This window comes from Rattus rattus, chromosome 12 (assembly GCF_011064425.1).
Source record: "Rattus rattus isolate New Zealand chromosome 12, Rrattus_CSIRO_v1, whole genome shotgun sequence".
Lineage (NCBI taxonomy): Eukaryota > Metazoa > Chordata > Mammalia > Rodentia > Muridae > Rattus > Rattus rattus.
The window spans coordinates 75,622,122-75,639,689 of record NC_046165.1 but is presented as its reverse complement, the minus strand read 5'-3'; the positions used below and the strand labels follow the sequence as shown (position 1 = coordinate 75,639,689).

At 45.3% G+C, this 17,568-nt stretch overlaps 1 protein-coding gene across 1 annotated transcript in view; it reads right to left on the bottom strand.

Moving 5' to 3' along the window:
* The window catches only part of Dlgap5 (DLG associated protein 5), a 30,818-nt gene extending 19,358 nt beyond the window's left edge, over positions 1 to 11,460 (bottom strand). Inside the window, exons 1-8 of the mRNA XM_032918083.1 lie at positions 11,344 to 11,460; positions 8,964 to 9,199; positions 6,299 to 6,486; positions 6,050 to 6,112; positions 4,672 to 4,756; positions 4,455 to 4,580; positions 2,952 to 3,022; positions 1,859 to 2,106 (exon numbers count right to left, since the gene is read on the bottom strand). Coding sequence (XP_032773974.1) covers positions 1,859 to 2,106; positions 2,952 to 3,022; positions 4,455 to 4,580; positions 4,672 to 4,756; positions 6,050 to 6,112; positions 6,299 to 6,486; positions 8,964 to 9,198 — 1,016 coding nt within the window. The 5' untranslated portion in view covers position 9,199; positions 11,344 to 11,460. The remainder of the gene's footprint in view (positions 1 to 1,858; positions 2,107 to 2,951; positions 3,023 to 4,454; positions 4,581 to 4,671; positions 4,757 to 6,049; positions 6,113 to 6,298; positions 6,487 to 8,963; positions 9,200 to 11,343) is intronic.
* Between the last annotated feature and the right edge of the window lie 6,108 nt (positions 11,461 to 17,568).

Below are 17,568 nucleotides of genomic sequence, written 5' to 3'. Positions count from 1 at the left end.
AAAATGACACCTTTTACGGTTTCTTGTTTGTTTTTGACATGATATCTTGCTATGAAACTGAGAGTGGCCTCAAACTCTCAAACTGCATCTTCAGTCTTCCCAGCTAGGACTATAGGCATGGACCAGCCAACCTGGCTTTCTACCTTTAAAGTTTTTTTTGGTTTTTTTTTTCTTTTCTTTTTTTCAGAGCTGGGGATCGAACCCAGGGCCTTGCGCTTCCTAGGCAAGCGTTCTACCACTGAGCTAAATCCCCAACCCCTAAAGTTTTTTATTCTGGGGGCTGGAGAGATGGCTCAGTGGTTAAGAGCACTGACTGCTCTTCCTGAGGTCCTGAGTTCAAATCCCAGCAACCACATGGTGGCTCACAACCATCTGTAATGGGACCTGATGCCCTCTTCTAGTGTGTCTGAAGACAGCGACAGTCAGCGACAGTTAACTCACATAAAATAAAATAAATAAATCTTAAAAAAAAAAAGCTTACTATGACTGGGCTAGTGCATCCTAGCACTCTGGAGGCAGAGACAGGAGGATTTTTGTGAGTTTGAGGCCAGCCTGGTCTACAGAAAAAGTTTCAGAATAGTCAGGGCTCCACGAAGAAATTCTGTCTTAAAAAAATTTTTAAAAAAGCCTATTCTGGGCAGGAAATTTTTAAACAGTAATGAGACTAAGGCAACTCTATTAAACTCGTTACAGTAGAATTTAAAGATGTCAAACTCTTAATAAAAGACTTTTTAAAGCTATCAGCAGCTGCGGGTGCTGCTGAGTGATTCCTAGTAGTTAGTGTACGACAACAACCTGGTCTTTGCGGGCGGGGCAGATCTGCCTTTTCCTCTGGGGGTTCCACTTGTCCTTCCTCTCCCCACTGTGCAGATTTCCTATCACTAGAGGTAGCTGACAAGAGGGCAGGCAGAAGAGTGGCTCCCGGGTTAAGAGGACCTATTGCTCTTGCAGAGGACCCAAGCTCAGTTCTCAGCACCACATCAGGTGGCTCACAACTGCCTCTAACTGTAGCTCTAGGGAGACCTGATGCCTCTGGCCTCAATACTAACGAGCACTGACACACAAACACGAGCGTGTGCGCACCGCACGCGCACACACACACACACACACACACACACACACACACACACACACACACACACACGAGCGCTCGTGCTCGCACACGCACAGACAAAGACACACATAATTAAAAATCATAAATGATTTCCTAAGACTGCTTAGGCCGCAGAGTGAGTTGCTATCTCAGCCCTACCAAAAAAAACAAAACAACAACAACAAAAAAGAAACAACAGAACAACTACGGGGCTGGAGAAGTGGGTCAAGTGTGTGTAGCTCTTGCAGATAACTCCGAGTTCAGTTCCCAAAACCCACAGGCAGCTCACGACACCTGGAACTCTAGCTCGCTTCACAGGCATCGCACACACGTGGTGCACTTGTATACACAGAAGCAAAACACCCATGCACATAAAATAAAGCTTTACAAAGGTAAATAAATTAGGTAAATATTATTTACAGGTTATGATTAAGTCCCTATTAAAAGCAAAAAGCACTAGCAATAGTGCCTAGTCTACAGAGCAAATCCCATGACGGCCAGGGCTACACAGAAAAACCCGTACCCTATATATTTATGATGAAGAAAATTCAGAGGAAATTGCAAAACTATCAGATATTATTGTAGGCTTCTGAAGAACTTTTCTGAACAATTTACTTTTTGTGATTTATACCGAGCATACTTTTACTAGCTAAACACAGTGCAGAGGAAAAAAAAAAGTAGAAATGAAGAAAGGCATTTGTTACCCCTTTTAGGAAAGTGCTCATTATTAAGACTACTTGTGTGTTAGTATTTGTGTCTGCTTACACTTCTGGTCTTAAATGGTTCCAGTCACAACTGGGCGTCAGGAAAGCGTTGGCACTTCTGGGACTCAGGGGAGCCACTTGGTAGGTCTTCAGACCACGTGGGGGCTGAAAGGCACAGCGCTCGGGGGCGAAGGACTCCCTCTCTCTCCCTTTTGCAGGCACTGTCTCCCGCAAGCTTTCCACTTCGTTTGTCACGCTGCTGTGCACCTGCAAATGCTTCTCTTCACGCTCGCCTTGGGAAGAAATGATCTGGGGAGAAGCCAGCAGCACAGAGTTGGAATTTCTCTCCCAGGAACGCGTCCGACCATTATGAAAGGACACAGATAACAAGAGCAGCTACAGAAAAGCGAGCTGGACCCTGTGGTGGCTCGGTTCTTGAGAGTGACGGCTGATCTTTGGAGAACTAGAGAGAGGAGGGGTCCCAGAGGCTCACCACTGCCTCCAACTCCGGCTCTGTCTCTTTAAAAAATGTACACTTGAAATCAGAGGGTTAAATACTAAGCCAATGCTGTAATTCAGAGCCAGTCCTTATTAACCTATACCTTGTAGTTATTATAATAAAAATGTATTAAAACTAAAATGGAAAAATCCAACTAACAAAATGTTTTTACCAAAATTACATGAAATGTTGCAAGTCTTTGAGAATGAGAACCTAGTATTTATTGACCGACTCCTGTTCTAGAGGACCAAATGCTTTGTAAGAATAACCTTGGATTAGGGGAGCTAGGTCAAAGGCTCTGGTTAAGAGCACTGGCTTCCTTTCCGGGCACCCAGAGATTCCTGGCCCACACACGGAGCCTCACAACCACCTGAAATCCATTCCAGGGCACCTGACTTCCTCTTCTGGCTGCTCAGGCACCAGGCACACAGGGGGCACAAAGTCTATGTGCAAGCAAAATACCCATATGCATAAAATAATTAAAGATAAATAACTAACTTAAAAACAGCTTTAGGTTGTAAATAATATCAGCAGAACAACAGCTCTCAGTGTGAGAGGATGAGACCGACCAACAGGAAACAGCATGTTCTCCCGAGGTGACTCAGTGCTCCCTGACAGCGAGGTTTGGCACTGGGAAGTGAGGCCTGCAACCTACCTTGTCCAGCTCGCCTTCTGCTTTTCCGGCAGGTCCCCCTCTACTTGGTCCCCTTCTTTCTGATCCGTTCTCTGAAACAGAAAGTGAAGTAGCGTAACCAATTTATAACATCAATGCTGCAGACTAAAGTGCTAGGTAATCTGGCAGAGTTTGGACGAGACAAAAACAGGGCCGCATGTCTTCAACTTTTATGATTACAGTCACACCAGAAAGGGACAAAAACGAGTGAAATGTCCTGTGAAATACAAACCATCTTTCAAAATAAGATGTTTCCTTTCTCTTCTTCTGATTGCTAAACGAAGACTTATTATGAAAGAAAACACATCTTACTGTCAACACTAAACCAACCAACAAAACAGACTCACATGTCTGTAACTGCAGCATTCCCTAGGGAGCCTGAGGCAACAGGATCGAGAGTGCGGGCTAGCCTCGGCTACACGGTGAGCCCTCGTCTCAAAGACACCAGACTCAGAGCTCGGGTTGAGGACATGGATTGCTCTTACAGAGGCTGAGTCCCAGCACCCACATGGAGGTTTACAAGCCTCTATAACTCCAGTCCCAGAAGATCAGATGCCTTCTTCTGGCTTCCAGGGACACCAGTCCCGTGGCACACAGGCATACACTCAGGTAAAACCATAAAATGAAAGAAAAACTAAAACTAAAAAAAAAAAAAAAAAAAAAAAAGCCAGAAAGAAAGCTACAAGAGGCTGGTGCAGCAGTCCAGCAGGCAAAGTGCTTACTGTACATGTGTACTCTCTCAAGGGCCCCGGGACGCCTGGAAAAGCTGTGAGCTGCAGCGCTCATCTACAGCCAAAGCTAGGGAAGCGAAGCCTGCTGGATCCTGGAGCTTGATGGCCGGTCAGTCTAGCTGCACTCTCAAGCTCCAGGTCGAGACCACACCTCCCAAAGCCAGGTGAAGAGTGACGGAGAAGAAGCCCACTGTCGACCTGTGACCTACACCCCCATACACACACACACCCCCATACACACATACATCCAAACACACACACACCCCCATACATACATACACCCAAACACACACACACACCCCCATACACACACATCCAAACACACACACACACATACTCATACACATATACACACACTCCCACACATACACACACACATACACACCCACACACCCATACACACATACAAACACACACACACACCTATACACACATACATCCACACATCCACACCCATACACATACTCATACACACACCCCATACATACACACATACACACCCCCACCCCCATACACACCCCCACCCCCATACACACCCCCACCCCCATACACACATACATCCAAACACACACAGACACAGATACACACACACCCCTCACCCATGATCCATTAACAGTTTCGTACTTCAGCGTGCATATCCAATACTTTTTATATTATTAACACACATATTTCAGGGCCATGATCCTTTTTTCTTTCTTGGTCTTTATAAACTGTATTACTGTACATATGCATGCAGACAATGATCTCTTCTTACCATTGGTGGCTCTTGTGACTGGCTTTCTTGTGGTAGATGGCACTGTTCCGGCCATCTGCTTGGCCCTCTGAGTAGCCGCCACTGATCCAGCCACTTTCCCTGATGTGGGACCCATGGGCTGCATAACTGGGAAAAACGTTCTAATCAGATGCCTTTTGTCATTCTCCAGTCATTCCCAGGGCAGCACCAACTTGGCCATCATCGCTAATATTCCTACCTTTTTTCTCTCTGTCTAATGGTTTTTTTTCAGAAATTTGTCTTTGGCCGAATTGAGCTGCCTGAGGGATATTCCTGCTCCCGGTCTGTGAAGAGATTAGAGACTCTGTCATTTAACTGCATAGTAAATCAAAGCGCACTTCTAACTCATAAATTCATCAACTCAAGACCAGCTTCAACAGCAGGGAGCTGCAGCAGAATCTGGGCTGCATGTGACCCTGTCTCAAAACCATATCAGGAATCCGATGCCACATGCCTTCAATCCCAGCACTAAGGAGACAGAGGCAGGCAGATTTCTCTAAACTCCAGGCCCGTCAGAGCAACGTGAGACCTTACCTCAGAAAACAAAATTTTCCTTATATGCTGATTGGAGAATTCTGAAAATACTAATAAAACATTAACTGTGGCTTTCTTGTCCTGAAATAAGGCCTTGTTGTGTTGTGGGGCTGGCCTCGAGCTCATGTACTTAGGTGCATGAGTAGCTGTGAACAGTCAATGGCATGGGCACCCTGGTCTGGATATTTGCTCAGTGGTATAGGTGGGATAGAACAGGCCTAACGAGCACAGATCTCCAGTCTCTGTGATTCTCAACACTGCTTGAGAAAAAAAAAAAAAAAAATCAATAGCAAAAATCCCTCAATTTTACATTTCTCCTAAAGACAAAGATTTGTCCTGGGGTTCATTCACCTCGAGACTACTGCCCACATATAGGCATCTCAATAAGGTTTCCTTGATCCAATTAAAACGTTACTCAGTGGCTGGACTCATGTACTCTCCCTCCCGACACACCATATACACCTCTGTTTTATTTCTAGGCCCACACTAAGACCCATAAAGCCTTGGCATTTTACTTAGTACTGTGTGTAGCCCAGGGCTAGAGAAGTCACAGGAACATGGCGGTGACTCCAATCTGTTAAGAACAAAACTTAGGTTCCTTACTCGATGGAAGTCGCCGCCTTTCCCAGTAGCATACTTCATTCTCTCGCAGGCCCCCCACCGGTGTAGTAGAGAACCCAGAACTGTATCCCCCCTGCTCTGTGCTCTCCACTCTGATCTGCACTTCACGCACTTAGCCTAGAAAGCATGGCAGTCGCACACACACACAGAGACAGACAGATGGACGGACAGACGGACAGATGGCTACAAAATGGTGAAGCCTGGGACAGGTCACACAGGAAGCATTTATGCAAAGATCGCTGTGACAGCTTCCTCGGCATGGAGCCACAGCTGCTCTAAGCCATCACTAATCTTCATACTTCAAGTCTGATAAATGCACCTCCATGCTAGTACGTCGTCTCAGGCTTTAATGGATGATAAACTTGGAGGGGGAAATATAATGTCTCCTTCAGTAGCAATTATCTATCCACAATGATACCGACCTTAGTCTGTTCCATATGGTCTCTGGCCTTTGATCTTGTAATCCGCCCAGTATATGGAAAAGCCTTTAAACAGCCAAAAGAAGGTCAATTTAAAAAAAAAAATAAATAAAAATAAACCACACTGGCAAAATGTATTCATGTCTCAGTCTAAAATTTGAATGTTATCCCTAAGAATTTACGGTATTCAGACACTGCTAAGCATGGACTTTTTAGTTCCAGAGTTAACAGAACAATTGTTCATACACGGACCTTTTGTGGTTCAGCTTTCACACCCCTCTGGTCTGCGACAAGAAAGCCGGGCGCGGCAGGCCGGTAGAGACCCACTTTGAACACTTTGGCTTTCTCTCGCTGTTCTTTCAATTTCTGAAGCTGCTTCTCTTCTTTGTATTTCTGGAGGAGCTGCTTCCGTTGGTCACTCAGAACCATTTTCACTGACTCTAAGGGGAGGCGGGTGTCAAACAACAATCCATAAAACATTTCAGACAAAAATATGACATCAACTTTCTAACGGCACACTGTGTCTAACTCCATCTGCTACTACATGCTTTCAATCTTCAACACTCTAATACAGTTATTCCAAGTTCTAATCGTGCTGAAATTATATTATGTATGACTTCATTTGCTCACCTTTTTAAAAATATTGATACACTGATTACTTTAGGCTAAATCACTCAAAGAACTTTAGGAAGGGTCATCTGGTTTGCCTTTTCCTATGTGCAACAAGCTTGAAAAATTTCTTTGGGTATCTTTTAACATATGGCTGCCATCCATCGCTTGGGAGGCTGAAGCAAGAGGAATGCAGGTTTTCTTGACCAGCCTGGCATTAGCAATGCCAGGTCAGACAGAGCTATCTACTGAGACCTGATCTCCAAAACCAGAAGGTTCTTTTGGGAGTCAGGAGTACAGTGCAATGGTAAGCACTTGCTTAGTTGCCTAGCAACGCCTGAGGCCTTGAGTCCAATCGCTAACACCCTGCATGCAAAACCATCTTGGGAGGAATGTGACTCACACATAGAGCCCAAGACAACAGCCTCCCTTACTGGGGCAACAAGGATCTGAGCACCCACAGGTTTTCCTCCTGGGCCCCAGTGCATCTCCTGTCCCAACACTAAGACCCTCACAGGCTTATGATCTTTGGACTGAGAAACATCATAAACCCTTTCTTCAGATTTCATTCTCTTTATGAAGGCAATCCTTCTCGCCCAACATAGATTTTATGTTTTCCTGTGATTGGCTCCTGCATTAATTAGGTTCTTAGGCCCTCCATGGGCTCTTGGTTTTACTTATTTCAAGTTTCTTACTTATTCCTAACCTCCATGTTTTTCTATAGGGTAGAAATTACATCTAAGGGGTCCATTAGACTCAAGCCCAAGCTTTGAAGTAACAGTATGTCCTGGAGGATACTTCCAACTCTCTTTTGAACCCGCTCCCTCCTCCACATCCCCTCTGAGCCAGCATCTCACTATACAGCCCTGACTGGCTTTAACATGCCTCTGCCTTCTGAGGACTGGGACTAAAGGCATGAGCCACCATGTCAGGCCCCTCAATTATCTTTTCTCCTTACATGCCTAATCGGCATCATAACTTTAACATATGCAGCAGCAGGCTGAATTTATATATTTCTCCGTACAAATACATACATGCATACGTACATGATAATAAAAGGGACTTATCAACCTGAGAGGAGGGCTAGGAGGGTCTAGAGGAATGGTGCCTGAGAGGAACTCGCCAAGGGAGGAGGTGAAAGGGAGGTAATTCTACTTTAACTGAAAATGTATTTAAAAAAAAAAAAAAAAGTAAAAATTTAACATGTCCAAAATTGAGCTCTTAATTTTTAAAATACCCGTCCCTAAAGCTACTGCTGTCTTCTAGAATAGTCACTGCATATTTTAGTTGTGCTCAGACCAAAAAACAAACCAGCCTTTCAGAACCCTTTGATGCCAGTCCTTTGTCCTGCCAACTCGCTAGACGGGCTGAGACTTCCCCTCTCTAAACGGATTACCACAGGATTCACGTCCGGCAAGAAAACACAAAACCTGCAACTGCTTTGTCCAGTTCTTGTCCCTCCCTCACGTTTCTTCAGAATCACGGTGCTGAATCTGTTAGAAAGTCCGCCTTGGTGATTCAGAATATGATCTTCCGGCCCCAATACCACCTGTTACAAAACCAGGCTCAAACGCACTGGGTGTGTGTGCCACATGGATTCTAGAAACTATAAAACAAAACTGCTGGGGCCCAGGAAGAGAGCTCAGTGACTAAAGCGCTTGCCAAGCAATCCCAACAGCACGCGTTCGAGAGCTAAACTCCAGAGCTGTCCTCGACCTCCGCACGCTCACAGGAGAGCCTGTGCTCCCACGCATGACCTCCTCCAAGGAGCGTGAAAAAAGCCCTAAGAACATCATCTCCTTCCCGTACCCTTGTTCTGTATTTCTGCCATTCAGCTCTAACACTTGCTAAAGAAAGAGAACAAGCTCGAGTCCAGCGACTCCTGGTTGGAGGGGAACCATTCCTCAGCTCCGCCCCTCTAACTCCAGGCTGTCTAGGACACTATTTTCATCTTTTTCTGAGACTATTCTTTTTCGTTTATTCAGTTCCTTTCTTTATGGTCCAAACCACTTTGGGCAAATTGTAAGAATGATCTCTTTTCTCTAGGTGGCTGGTGAAATATTTTTTTAATGATTTTTTTTTTAAAGAGAATTATTTATTTTATTTATATGAGTACACGGCCGCTGTCTTCAGACACACCAGAAGAGGACATCGGATCCCATTACAGACGGTTGTGAGCCACCATGTGGTTGCTGGGATTTGAACTCAGGACCTCTGGGAGAGCGGTCAGTGCTCTTAACTGCTGAGCCGTCTCTCCAGACCCTTTCCTCTCAAAGGTACTTAAACTTAGAAAAGATTCTTAACTTACTTGTTTTGGAGCTGGCATTTTCTAGAGCAAGGTCTTGAGACATCTCATGTATATTAACAAGGTCTCTACCTTCCAGTGGGACGTTGACGTCCCTCAAACCAAAGTGTCTGTTTCGCTCATACACCCGGTGCCTGTTTTCCTTCTGAGACAGCGACTTCCTGTGAGCCAAGCTAGTCCTAATCATCTCGATGCTCGAATCTTTCCGAAGCCGACCAGCAAACCGTGACACCGGCATCCTGCCGAAAAGGAGGAACAGACACCAACTTAAGTGGAATTTCATTTTATCATTTAAAAAAAATTAAAATCGTAGGTCAGGTTTCGGCGGCTCATTACTATACCACCAACACCATCAAGCAAATCATGTGAACTCGAGGTCAGCCTGGGCTAAAGAGTAAGATACTCTCTCAAAGAGCAAAATAAGTAAACTAATAAAATCAAGACCGTCCGCCTCCTATCCCACTTCTGCGTTTCCTTGAAATGAAACCATTACAACGGACACCGGAACTAATATGAGTAGATATGAAAGAAGAAAAGTTATCACAGATGAGGTACCGTGGCCTATTTGGGGGTCATGAGTAGGGAGCTGCTCAACAGATTAAAATGAAGCAGAGAAAAACTATACAATATACACAAGAGGCACATGTAAGTGAAAACAGCTACATTGCAGAACAAACCCTTAGCTCCCCCTGGTGGTATAAAAGAACCTTGGCATTTCAACTTCAAAAGCCACAATGGTCTGGGGAGCTGGCTCAGTCATTAAGTACCTGCTCTACTACTCATGTAAGGGCTGGCCACAGCACTGCAGTAATGCCAGGCAGACACAGGCAATTCCCTGGGGTGGTTCTGCCAGCAAGCCTAACTCAACCAAGGAGCTCCAGCTTTAGTGAAAACCTCTGTCTCGAGAAAATAAGGAAGAGAGGGATAAGGAGAATGAATGCCTGCCCTTGGCCTCTGGCCTACACCTACACACACACACACACACACACACACACACACACACACACACAGAGAGAGACAGAGAGAGAGAGAGAGAGAGAGAGAGAGAGAGAGAGAGAGAGAGAGAGAGAGAGAGAGCGAGAGAGCGAGAGAGCGAGCCCGAGCGCAGCTGGGAGGCTGACACAGAAAGCTCAATGGAGTTCAAAGCCAGATTGGGCTACGCAGTAAATAGGGTTTGAAACCCACCTATACCCTTCATTCCAGCATCACCCCACTGTGACGAATACACGTCTGTGATTCTAGCCCTTGGCTAAAGCTAGCCTATTAAATTAAACACAGGGAGACCATAACGGGAAAACCAAAACAAGAGGGCGTGCTCCCAGTCAGTCTTAGCTCCAGAGGAGGATGGTGGAGGGCTCTGTTAAAACCTCGTTTTAATCCTCTCCCCACCAAAACAAAACAACGACAAACACAACTACCAGAAAAAGAGTTTAAGAAAAACTTGGTAAGACGGTTGTCTTAGATAGGGTGTCGACTGCTACAAGAAAACACCATGACCAAAAAGCAAGTTGGGGAGGAAAGGGTTGACTCAGCTCACACTTGCATACTGCTGTCCATCATCAGAGGAAATCAGGACTCAAGCAGGGCCGGAACTTGGAGGAAGGAGCTGATGCAGAGGCCATAGACGAGTGCTTGGTACTGGCTTGCTCCACTTTCTTACAGAACCAAGGACCTCCAGCCCAGGGATAGCTCCCATCCACAATGTACTGGGCCCTCCCTCATTAACCACTATTTGAGACGATCCCTTACAGCTGGACCTCATGGAGGCATTTCCTCAACTGAGACTCTGATGACTCTTAACTTGTGTCATGGTGATGGTCAAATGTACCTCTCACGTCAGTTCCCTGTCTGCGCTCTCGCCTTACTCCCCGGTATTGTAAAACACCACAAGCTTTTTTGCCTTTCTCTAAGATTATCAGTTTAATACTCTCAGGAAGTTAAAAAGAAATGACAGCCAGAAAAAAGCAGAATCCACTGCCACTTCTGGGCTCGTTTGAGAGGTTCTAGCATCCAGGTCGGGTAGATTCTCGTCTCTAATACTTTATTAATGTTTTAGGACAATCTACTACGTTTTTCATGCCAATTTTTTCCCAAAGGCTTTTTTTTGTCGTTTTGTGTATGTTTATCTCTGTGTGTGGGTAAATGCATACTGGCGTCCAGAGGAAGGTGTCAGACCTCTTGACGCTAGAGCTACAAGGTGTTTGTGAGCTGCCTAACGTGGGATGCTGGGAAATCTAACTGTGCAAAAACAAGTGCTCCTAACTGTTGAGCCATCTCTTCTAAGCCATCTTTAAATTTTTTGGAGACAGAGTCTCATGTAACCCAGGCCACTCTCGAGCTGGCAGGTAGCCACGGAGGACCTTGAACTCTTGATCCCACTTACCTGAAGCAGTTTCTGGATCCACAACAATGAGGCTACACAGAAAACTCCACAGATCCGCAGAAGGAACCCCCGAACCGACCCTCCGCCGAACTGAAACTTCCCGCTGCCAGCCGCTGATTGGAGGGACCTCAGCCAACACTTCCGGAAGCTCCCGCCCCTTCCCCTCGAACGAAGCTTGCGATAGGTTGGTTCCGTGCGACATTTAAATTGTTTGGAAGGCAAAGGGTTGGGAGGGGGAGGCCGAGGAGTGAGGCGGTAAACCGGCTGGGCGGGGCGGCGAGGCACCAAGCGCGGTGGGGCGGGCCTGAGGGACAGAGGAACTCCTCTTTCCCGGCCTCCTGGCCGTTTTTTCTTCTTTCCTCTTAAACTTTTTTTTTTATTTTATTATTTTTATTTTTTTAGACACGGTCTCACTATATCGTTCTGCCTGTCTGGGAACTCACTATGTAAACCAGGCTGGCCTCGAACTCATATAGATCCTCCTGCCTGTCTCAGAGTGCTGGGATTAAAGGCGTGAGCAAGCCCGCTCAAAAAAGAAAAAAAAAAAGGTTTTAAGTAAGGTTAAATGAGATAATTTATTCCTTTTCTGCTTTCCTCTGACAGCAAAATTAACAGCTGCGTTAGAAATCAATCGAGAGGGGTTGGGATTTAGCTCAGTGGTAGAGCGCTTGCCTAGCAAGCGCAAGGCCCTGGGTCCTCAGCTCCGGAAAAAAAAAAAGAAAAGAAAAAAGTCAATGGAGAAACAACAATGCACCCATAAACCAAGGCACTTATCCCATGAGATACCAAGAAAATAAAAAAGCCTGGGTCAGTACGGCTATGCTGAGCTTGTGTTTGTAGATTAATGGGTATCATGTAGACGCTGGGAAGATAAATTAGGAAAGCATTTGTAAGTTTGGCTTTTGCTTTTCCCTGCCAACCTCTTGGGACAGAGTACCATGTGCCTGCAACTCTAGCAGCGACGAGACCTCTAGGACATGCAAAGAGAAAGATGAAAATAGATCACTGACATAATATTTATGGTTATGTTAGATCAGAGGGGGGAAAGCACCGATTTCACGACTAACTGATTGAAGCAAGCTGCACCTACCCAAGTCCAGATTCCAGAGAGCAGCCCCTCACTGGCGTTTGAGGTGCCTTTTATGGGAAAGGGTTAGGGTTGATGGAAAACAGCTGTGGAGATAATTGGCTGTTAGCACCTGTAGCACCTGGACAGGAGAGTGGGCGACTGGGGTTCAAGGCTGCCAGTGGGGTAGATAATGGGAGACAGAGGGGTGGGCGCACAGCATGGGGTCGCGAGTTCAGCAGAGGTTGAAAAACATGATGTGCAGGAAACAAACCTGTTCTTGTAAGGTGTAAGGGACTTAAGGATGGAGACTTAGTAACAGTGTGCGAGGATGTGGTTCCTGTTTTGGCTTCACAGTTGTTTAAAAACGCTGAGACTTGGGGGCTTGGCAGTCCCTTCTCCCCGAGGCTCTTCCCTACATAATCCAGACATTTTGGACTCCCTTTCCCTGCACTCTTTTCTTCTCCTTCTCTTCTGTCTCTGTGTTTGTACACTCTTCTCAGCCCCAACTCCTTTCTCTCCTGAGGGTGAGTTCCCTGGCCTCGGTCCTTGGGGCCAGTGAACTTGCCTGAGAGCAGCTTTCCGATAACCCTGCATTTAATATAAGCTAATCTGGTTTAAATTGGCTCATTTCACTGACAGAGAAATAGTTTATCACCAGCCACATGTCAGCTCAGGTAGGAGCCAAGGCCAAGGCAGGCCTCGATATGTAAGTTAGTAAACCACCATTGATCTAAGAACCCTGAAAGCACGAAGCTACCGCTCAACGAAATGATACAGAAACTGGAACTTTGGAGACGGTCCCTAGGATCTTGCTCCAGCACTCCCCAGGTGTGGCCTCTCTAGCATCTTCATTGATAACCATGGGTGAAAGGACTTGAGATTAGCCCACGTGTGGCTCTGGTGTCAGTGACCTCTGGACTTCCACTCCTGGCATGGTCCCTGGGCTCACATTTGCCCTCCTGTCAACGCTGGCCTATACTCTCATTGACCTTCCGGTCCCCCATTAGTGCCTTCCTCTCAGCCTGGAAAGACTTCATGGCCGACACACGGGTATAGCCAGGAAGCTCCCAAAGCATCCTTTCTAGAGAAGATTCCCCAGTGGAAGCCTGCAGCATGTCCTGCCCAAGATCTCCACTCCGTGAGATGTCCGTTTAGCTTTTATATTAGCATGGGATTATAGGGAATGTTTGCATGACTAAAATGAGCATTTTGTATAGAGAAACTTTAATCCAGCAACATGGCTGATCTGGCAAAGGATTACACGTAAAGTGTTGGTATTCGGTCTAAGCTCCACCCCCACAGCTACCTGGGAACAGCCAGGTATGCTCCGCCCCACAGTTGCCTAGCAACAGCCAGCTGTGCCTGACTACTTAAGGGGCTGCTCGCTCCCTCCTCTTCCCCCTTGCTTGCTCTTTGTTCTTCCCTGCTGTTCCCCACTTCCCTGTCCCTTCTCTCTACCTACCCCCGCTTCCCTCCACGTGCCCATGGCCGGCCTCTTTTCCTCTCCTCTACTCTTCTTTTCTCATTAAACCTCTCCACGTGGAACCATGTTGACTTGGTGTGTTCTGTCCGGGCACGGGCGAGATTTAAACCCTAACACAAAGATCTTGTAGGTCTGTGTTATCCAATTGGAATAGAGACATACCTTCAATCCCAGGAGACAGAGGCATGCATATCTGAGTAAAATGTAATAGAACAAGGGGGCAATTTTCCAGGCCCAGCAAGCTGCAGAACTTGGCAGATTTGGCCATGTGGCTCTGGCTTTAAACTCAAGAATAGAAGGGATTACTGGAACTTGAGTGAGGGTCTCCCCGCTCTGGGGGTCTTTCAGAACAATTGATGCTGGTTAGCTGGAGTTAAGAGGAGACCCAGCATCACTAAGGTGAAACCTGGGAAGTATTTTCTGGGAGCACAAAGTTTTGTTCCAGAGATAGACATCGTGCTGGCAGCAGACTTGTACGAGTCACCCAGGTAGACTGGTTTTGAAGGCACGAAGGGGTCACAGAGAGCAGCGGAGGAGACTTAGCACTGTCTGAGGCCAAGAGAGAAGCCAGTTTGAATCAGTCAGCTCGGAGTTTGAGCAAGAACAGCTAGGTTGAACCAGTCAGCCAGAATGTGTTGGGGTTGGTCTGGTGCTCCTATGCACTAAATGCTGAATAATGTATTCCAAGATCTGGTTGCCCCAAGATGAGCTAATCCCCACCTCTGCCGGCTTTTGTGGTGTAAACTTTGCCCCGCCCCCAAGTGATCCCTGATTGGTTAATCAAGATGCCTACAGCCTGGGATAGGCAGAAGAGAAGTAGGTGGAGCTTCAGGAGGCAAAAACTCAAAACTCAGCTCAAAGCTATTCAGTAGCTGGTGTAGGTTCAAACTTCAAGAGTTGTTTCTTTCAGGCATCTTTGAGTACAGCACAATCTGGTAGAAACTGGTCTTGGATGGCCAACTCAACCCCGTGTGCACAGCAAAGCATAGCTCTTCTCTTCGAGGGACAAAGTAAGCGGAATACAGATCAGAGCGTGACTCCGTCTGCGTGCTCTATAAAGTGCACGTGCCACCGTTCGTAAGGACACCTCGTACGGATTGACTGAGAGGAGCAAGCTTCTGAGAATGGGTCGGGAGGAGGGTTCCGTCTGCAAAGTCTTCAGGCACGCATACTGCTCAACAGTCAGCAGACTAGAAAGGACATCCACTCCAGCCTTCTGGACGGAAGACAGGCTTCGCATTCCTTCTGTCGAAGGAACAGCCGTGTGAGCCTAACATTCTAGGCTAGTGCATGTCTGTGAGCAGAGACCTCCATGCTTCTTATAGTTTTCTGACTTCCATGTATAAATGTATATATACAAATTTACACACACACACACACACACACACACACACACACACACACACACACAGAGGAAATTAGTTAAAATGTGTTGTAGGGTCTCCACCATACAAGACTCTTCAGACGTTGTTAATCCAACATAAAGTCTTTATTCGTCAGCCAGTGACTACCTTGGGTGTCCAGGATCCCAGAGTAGCCCGGAACCTTTTTTAGGTTGAGCTTTGAAGCTCAAGAAACAGATCCTGGGTTGACTTACTTCAGTTAACAAGAACAGTTAGCCGGAAGCAGAACTACAGAAATCAAGGTTAGCGCATTTAGCGTCTTTCCCGGGACTATGGACTTCGATGGACTAAGTCTTTGTTTTCGTTTGGCTAGTGGCGCTCTCTACTTTCTGAGTTTTACAAGCTAAATGGTACTTCTGTCATGGAGTCAATTGTGTTGAGGCCTGGGAGACTCTAAAAGTCTAGGGGACTGTTACAAATGTAATAAAATGGCTCAAATAACATGATCGATATTTAACTAGTTTCCTTTTTCAACAGACTGTGTGCTCACTGATGCTGTTTTCTTACTCATTAATTTTTTTTAAAGATTTATTTATTATATATGAGTACACTGTAGCTGTCTTCAGACACACCAGAAGAGGACGTCAGATCCCATTACAGATGGTTGTGAGCCACCATGTGGTTGCTGGGAATTGAACTCAGGACCTCTGGAAGAGCAGTCAGTGCTCTTAACCACTGAGCCATCTCTCCAGCCCTCATTAATGTTTTCGTTATTAACAAGTTATAAATGTATAGCTTGTTTTTATTTTTAAAAGACAAGAGTTTTTTGTTTGTTGTTTTCTCGTTTTCCTGTATTTGTTTGCTCATTCTTTCTGTGTTTGATTGAAAACGCATCATGGCGCACATGTGGAAGGCTCAAGGACAGCTTCCAGAAGTGAGATTTTGTTCACTCTATGGTGTCCAAAGGTTGAACTCGGGTCCCTGGGCTTGGCATCAGGTGCTTCTGACCTCTGTTGCGATCTCACTGAGCCCAGGAGTTTTCCTTACATATTTTTAGATGTTGTTCATGATACAGGAAGAGATTTAGAAATGAATTTTAAAAGTAAAAAAACCTAGTGCCCCTGGGCATATTTTAATAAGTTCTTCATTAACTGTATCTTATGAATATTAATGAGACTGTGTGATAAAAATAGCCTTATTTATTTTTAATCAATCTAATTTTGTTAGTAAAGTATTACATTCATATAATATAAAAATTAGAATAAAACAAGCCTAATAGGGAAAAAAATTAAATCTCCCTACTTTGCCTAATCCTCTCTCCCAGTCTGTATCCATTTCCATAAATAACTTGTGATGATGGTTTCTGCTTTAAGTTTAATATATTCCACGTCTTCAAGTTTTATCAGATTTGCATAGAATCGATTGATTTTCCTCTATGAACACTTATAGTTTTATTATGAACTATCTATATCCCTCCAACTCTGAATGCTTTCTTTCTTTCTTTCTTTCTTCCTTCCTTCCTTCCTTCCTTCCTTCCTTCCTTCATTCATTCAGTTATGGAGCAGAGTTTCACTATACACCCCAAGCTACCCTGGAGATCGTGAACCTCCTGTCTCTGTCTTTTGAGTGCTGAGGGTATGGGCTTGTACTATAGTGTACTCCCCTGCCTTTTTATTACTGGTATTTATTTTTTAATATTCTAATAGTTGCTTCATTTAAATAATATATTAGAGTCCTCATAAGGAACAGAAATTATAGAATGAACTTATAAAAGGTATTTTTTCCAATGGCTTACAGGCTGTGTTGTAGCTAGTCCAACAATGGTTGTCTACAAACGGAAGGGCCAAGAGTCTGGTCCTTATTTAGTCTATGAAGCTGAATGTCCCAGCTGGTCTTCAGCGTATGACAGAATCCTGAAGAAGTAAACTCTAATGCCAGTGAAGGAATGGACTTGCTAGTTAGAGTGAGACAGGCAGGCAAGGAAAACAAGCGTCCTTCTTCCACGTCCCTTATGTAGGCCGTCAACAGAAGCTGTGACCCAGACTAAAGGTGGATCTTCCCACCTCCAAAGATCTGGATCAGAAGTGGGTCTTCCCACTTGAAATGATTTCATTAAGAAAAAGAAAATCCGGGCTGGAGAGATGGCTCAGCGGTTAAGAGCACCCAACTACTCTTCCAGAGGTCCTGAGTTCAATTCCAGCAACCACATGGTGGCTCACAACCATCTGTAAAGAGATCCGATGCCCTCTTCTGGTGTATCTGAAGACAGCTACAGTGTACTTATATATAATAAATGAATAAATCTTTAAAAAAAAAAAAAAAAGAAAAAA